The 6,524-nt window shown below is 45.3% G+C and overlaps 1 protein-coding gene across 6 annotated transcripts in view; it reads right to left on the bottom strand.

Annotated features, from left to right (window-relative positions):
* Nucleotides 1-4,638: 4,638 nt before the first annotated feature.
* LOC122556802 overlaps nucleotides 4,639-6,524 on the bottom strand; it is a 52,789-nt gene continuing 50,903 nt past the window's right edge. For all 6 annotated transcript variants that reach the window (XM_043704002.1, XM_043703998.1, XM_043704001.1 and 3 more), the window contains exon 17: nucleotides 4,639-5,780. In XM_043704002.1, the coding sequence (XP_043559937.1) occupies nucleotides 5,649-5,780 (132 nt within the window). In that variant the 3' untranslated portion in view covers nucleotides 4,639-5,648. The remainder of the gene's footprint in view (nucleotides 5,781-6,524) is intronic.

Here is a 6,524-nt window from a genome sequence, read left to right as displayed (position 1 = left end):
ATCTGATCACAAAGATGCAAGATTTTCCCTGTATTAAATAGTTTGCATTTTGCATTCTAGAACACAATGAGAAGGTGAAAGGAAGCAAAGAAATGTTCACCAACCCCATCAAAGTCTTTAATTTTTATGGAGCCTTTCCAATGGTTCTAGGTACAAAGGAATTGCCTAAAGGACAATTAAATTTCCCGGGAATTCCTTTGGATGTGGATCTACAGGCTCCAGGTGCAATTCACATCTGAATTTTCATAGAATCCCTACAGTGGAGAAACAGGGCCTTTGGCCTAACAAGTCCACACCAATCCTCCGTAGAGTAACTCACCCAGGCCCATTCCCCTACCTGACATTTTACCCCTGACTAATGCCCCTAACCTACACATCCCTGAACACTATGGGCAATTTCCCATGGCCGATCCACCCTAACCTGCATATCTTTGGACTGTGGGAGGAAACCAGAGCACCCAGAAGAAATCCACACAGACATGTGGCGAATGTGCAAACTCCACACAGACAGTCATCCGAGGCTGGAATCGAACCCAGGTCCCTGGCGTTGCGAGGCAGCTGTGCTAACCACTGAGCCACAGTGCCGTCCTTGCGCTCATAGAATGATTGTCTGGTCATCAGCAAATCCAGGTCAGAATTATTGAAGGAGCCAGACCTTCTCCAGTCAATACGGGTGCTGTGATGGCTCAGTGGTTAGCACTGCTGCCTCATAGCACCAGAGATCTGGGTTCAATTCCAACCTCGGGTGACTGCCTGTGTGGAGTTTGCACATTTTCCCCAGACCTGCATAGGTTTCCTCTTTCAGTCCAGCGATGTGCAGGTTAGGGTGGATTGGCCAGACTAAATTGCCCATAGTTGGTGTCTGAGGATGTGCAGGCTAGCCATAGGAAATGCAGGATTACAGCGTAGAGGTTGGGTGTGGGTGGACTGCTCTTTGTAGGGTCAGTATGGATTCAATGGGTTGAATGGCCTGCTTCCACACTGGAGAGATTCAATTCTATGACAGTAGAACTATAATGGACCACAGCAGTACTGGAGCAACCATTGCTGACTCCCATGTTAATTACAATGGATCATTTTATGTCCTTCTGTCCAAACTACAGAAGCAGTTTTTTTTTGCAGAGTGTAATGATAAGGAGAACGTGGCTTGTTTTTGACAATAGATGTTGGTTTCAGGTAACGTTTAAAGCTATTAAAGTTTTAAAGCAGTTGGGGGGATGGGCAGATAAGTGATGAAAACTACATGGCGAATAAGTGAGAGTCGGGCTGGTGGATGGTCAGTTTAGGGCTCTGGGGATGTTAGGAGGGATGGTGACGAGTCAGGGATCAGATCGGGGAGTGTGGGTAGTCAGGTTAATGGGATGGTTCAGAGAGTTCTGTCAGGGTTGGAAACCTGGGTTAGATTGGGTATTTGAGTATAAAGGGGGATGGCTGTTCAGATGAAGAGGAGTGTCACCTCGTCGCGAGTGTGGGTAATAGAATTAACAGGTGGGTAGACGATTTGGGAGGGCATGTAGTCTGATCGGGGCTGGGGGTAATTGAGTCAGGGGATGGACTAGTCAAGGGTTGATGAAGAGCTTATGCCTGAAATGTTGACTCTCCTGCTCCTCAGATGCTGCCTGACCGACTGTGCATTTCCAGCGCCACACTCTTTGACAGTGGTCTAATGAAGTCAGGGATTGAGTGGGTGTAGATGGGGGAATCGTGGAGAAGACCACCCAGACAAAGATCACAGGCCCCAGCTAAGATACTGGTGAGTCACATATTCACCTGGTGGGGACCGCAAGCTGCAGTGATTCTCATCAAACCAGTTACCTCACTGCAAACTTCAACGCAAATACTTAGAACAGAAGCGAGATTTCATCTCTCTGATGATCCGAGCTCACTGGGAACAGTGGAGAGAACATGTAAAAGCTGTGCCGAAGGAGCTGATTGGGTTTGTGAGATAAGTTTCCAACCAACCTGGAGAAATGGGACTCAGAGATTGAGCAGTCCTTGAGGAAATTTCTGTTGTATACACGTTATGGTGTACTTTACTGGCTGGAGCAATAGGTAGGAGGTTGGGACAGAAGGAAGAAGGCACCATCAAATTTCGGCCAGCAACTGAATCTTCCAAATATACTTCACACAGTGAGCTGCTCACGTCCAATTCATCCATGTTTATGGCATTTATATTTCTGCTTGACTATTTCTGACATGGACAGGATTTGGCAGTTTTCATTCTCTTCCAATTCTGAAAGAAAAGGCAGCTCTTAGTCTCAGGAGAAAGTGAGGACTGCACATGCTGGGGATCAGAGTCGAGAGTGTGGTGCTGGAAAAGCACAGCAGGTCAGGCAGCATCCGAGGAGCAGGAAAATCGACATTTCGGGCATAAGCCCTTCATCAGGGATAGTTTCACAACCCAGCAATACCAAAGCCACACAAAGAGCAGGTCAGACAGAAAGGCACCAGCAAGAACATTGTTCCCAGAATAAGACAATGGAAGCACCTCACCAGTTCAGAAGAGACATTAACACCTACCTGTGAGGAGGAATGGAACCATCGACACTGTCAGGATGTTGCATTGTGTGAAGGAATAGGACATTCATCCGATAACTTTTTCCAGTGAGCATTCTTGTAACAAGCTTACTCCATTTCCAGATACATTGAATTTTCCCCATTTCTTAATCAGCCTTATTATGCAGCATTATTATAAAAACCGGTCTCATCCTCAGCTCTGGGAAGAGAATCCTTGACTACCTGGGGAGACCGTCTGTGCTGTTTCAGCTTAGTCAGTTTCTCTTCCGCGATATCGTTGTACTAATCAACTGTTTGTCAATTTCACTTTGAGCTGTGCTTTGTGATCTCTAACTTATTGGGCAAATTTCTCCGACACTGGGTTTATGTCCCACCTGCTCCAGAGGTGTGTGTAATAGCAGCCCTGAGCAGGCTGGTTAGAAAAATGATTATGCAGTAGCAACATGAGTGGATTTCTCCACTAACAGGATATTGCCTTCAAGCCAAAAAGACATTCTGCCGATCACACAATTAAGGAGGAGTAAGTGGGGACTGCAGATGCTGGAGATCAGAGCTGAGAGTGTGGTGCTGGAAAAGCACAGCAGGTCAGGCAGCATCCGAGGAACAGGAGAATCGCCGTTTCAGGCATAAACCCTTCATTGGGATTCCTGATGAAAGGTTTATGCCCGAAACGTCAATTCTCCTGCTCCTCGGATGCTGCCTGACCTGCTGTGCTTTTCAAGCGCCGCACTCTCGATATAAAAGTCTCACGCTAAGCTCTTTGACCAGGAGAATTTTGCAATCTCCCTATTAGATTTTAATGAGTTTAAGGCAGATCTCAGAAAGAGAATTTGACCGGATATATACACACAGCATTTTGCTCTTCCTACAGGAACATACCAATGTGAGGCCACTCAGTCCCTTGACGTTGTTCCATCGCCATTCAATGAAATCATACCATAGCCCCACCCATGTGCAATATCCCTTAATGTCTTTGGAAGTCAAAAACATATTAATTTCAGGAATTCACAATTTATTTATTTACAATGACCTTTTGGTTGCAAGCAAACCTTGACCAAAAAATTAACCATGAGCAGCAAATATAAATGAAGCAGTAGTGGAAAGCCCGGCCCTCTGTTTAATAATGGTTCAGGTTAGGAAAATGTAATTTTGTGGCACTTTCAGGAGACACCCAATCCTTTGCTTCTGAGCAGAGCTGGAGTACTCATGAAGCTAGGGGGCAGTGTAGGCTTCACTGAGCAGTCAGTAAGGTTGAGAGACAAACACAGTGACAGGAAATACTCCATGCAAGAGAGGGGTAACTACAAGCACTTTCTTTGGAGCAAATTATATCTGCTAACCAATGCCTCCTGCCTTGCAACAGACACAGGCCATTCATCCTGTCGTCTCCATGCTAGCTCTCTGTAGGTGCTGGTCTCACACCCCTGCCATTTTCCCATAGCCCTGCAGCTGGTAATCTTTTGATAATCCTCCAATCTAGTTTTGAATACCATGACTGAACATGTTGTTAGCTGGCAGTGAACTCTCAATCATAACCATGAGCTTTGTAAAGAGGGAAGTGTTTCCTCATGTCCCCTCGGATTCATTTGCCAATGGTGTTCCCCAGTTCTCAATCCTTCTGCCCATTAGACTGGCTACTCTGCATCTACTCTATCCAGGCTCCACATGATTTTGAGCACCCAAAACATAAAACAACCTTATCCTCCAGCATCACCTATTTAACTTCATGGAAATAGCTTGAAGTCATACAGGTGTCCATATTGGAAAAAGACCCTTCAGTCCAACTCGTACATGCCGACCAAATATCCTAAATAAATCTAGTCCCATTTGCCAGCACTTGGGCCATACCCTCTCAACCCTTCCTATTCATATACCCATCCAGATGCCTTTTAAATTCTGTAATTATACCAGCCTCCACAACTTCCTCTGGCAGCTCATTCCATGCACACACCACCCTCTGTGTGAAAAAGTTACCCCTTAAGTCCCTTTTAAACCTTCCCCCCTCACCTTAAACCTATGTCCTCTAGTTTTGGTCTCCCTTACCCCAGGGAAAAGACCTTGGTTGTTCACCCTATCCATGCCCCTCATGATTTGTAAACCTCTATAAGGTCACCTCTCAGCCTCCAGAGCTCCAGGGAAAATAGCCCAACCTACTCAACGTCTACCTTATAACTCATAAATCTTTTCTGCACCCTGATCAGTGTCTTCATGTTCTTCCAACAGCGTCAAGCCCAGAATTGGACACCACACTCCATTCGGAGCACTTTCTAAATTTTCACCATCATTTTCTGGAGCTTGTATACTTTTGTACATTTCCCAGACATCCTGACAGTCTGTAATCAAGACCTTGTACCTTCGTCCAGGTTTCTCATGACTTAAAGAAAATTAATTTTTTGAATGTGCTACAGCACTGGCAAGACACTGTTTAAATTGACCGTGTTGCCTTTGTGAAGATGGGAGAGGTGATCTGCCTCCATAACCTTTACAGTGTATGTGGGGAACTTATTCCCAGTGTCTTTAATGAGGATGTTCCCAGGTTTGGTTCATCTACAATGAAGGAATAGTAAGTAATATATCCAGGGTGATGTGTTACTTGGATGGGAACTTTGAGGTGATGACCTACCTATGTGACTGCCGCCCTTGTCTTTCTAAGACAGTAGAGGTCAAAGATTTAGGATGCATTGTTGACAAAATCCACAGCACTTTCTGACTCGTGGATGGTGGAAAAGCTTTGTGAATCAGGGAACAAGGTAAGAGGATACCCCACTTAGAGAAAGTGAGGATTGCAGATGCTGGAGATCAGAGTCAAAACGTGTGGTGCTGGAAAAGCACAGCCGATCAGGCAGCATCCGAGAAAAAGGAGAGTCGACGTTTCGAGCATAAATCCTTCGTCAGGAATACCGTCAATTTTGAGCATAAGGTCTGCATCATTCCTGATGAAGAGCTTACGCTTGAAACGTCGACTCTCCTGCTCCTCAGATGCTGCCTGACCGACTGTGCTTTTCCAGCACCACACTCTTTGACCCAGAATGCCCAACCTGCTCTCCTCGTCACTGCACTCACGTGACTACAATTTACAAAACCCTGCTCCTCTCACATCTCGCTTCATGAGAGCAATTTCAGCGTAGTTGCTAAATGTGTTTGATGTCCTGTTGCAGTTTCCCCTCAGCAGCTGCATTTTCCCTCATGTCATTGCTTTTGGGAAGAGGCTTGATGTATGAATTCCAGATGCGCAGAGTGCGATCCCAGGAAGCTGTAACATACTGGAAAAGAAGTATATTCGTGTTTAATGATTAATCGTAAAGGGCTGAAGTGGCGAAGTGTTTTTGATCGAGTAAAGAGGGAGAAACTGTCTCCAATGCCCGGGGAGCTGGTAACCGGATATCACCGGTTTAAGTTAATTCACGAAAAATAAAAACAGACGCAGGATGAGCAGTTTCCTGTTCAGCACAGCATGTTTTCATAACCCTTTCTAAAATTGTCCTGCTTTAAGAGGTGTTGACTTGGTAAAAGAGCTTGCAAATTTGTCTGGCACAACCGGATCTCCCCAATTGCTTCCATTTCAGCTTGACACACCTTTCCCCTTGGAAAGTTCCTACTGAACCCACTCTCATCACTTGTTTTGACTGTAGACTCATAGAGTCATACAGCACGGAAACAGACCCATCAGTCCAACAGGTCCATGATGAACATAATCCCAAACTAAACTACTCCCACCTGCCTGCACTTGGCCCATATCCCTCCAAACATTTCTTATTCATGCACTTACCCAAGTGTCTTTCAAACATTATAACTGTACCCGCGTCCAACACTTCCTCTGGAAGTTCACTCCACACGTGAACCACTCTCTGTGTAAAAAAAATTGCCCCCATGTCTTTTCTAAATCTTTCTCCTCTCACCTTCAAAATACACTATTCTTGAAATCCCTCATCTTAGGGAAAAGACATTTGCCATTCACTGTATTTATACCCCTCATGATTTTGTGAACCTCTATAAGGTCACCCCTC

The sequence above is a fragment of the Chiloscyllium plagiosum genome, chromosome 14, assembly GCF_004010195.1.
Source record: "Chiloscyllium plagiosum isolate BGI_BamShark_2017 chromosome 14, ASM401019v2, whole genome shotgun sequence".
Classification (NCBI taxonomy): Eukaryota; Metazoa; Chordata; class Chondrichthyes; order Orectolobiformes; family Hemiscylliidae; genus Chiloscyllium; species Chiloscyllium plagiosum.
Note: the sequence above shows the minus strand (reverse complement) of the source record. Positions and strands in the feature narration are given on the sequence as shown.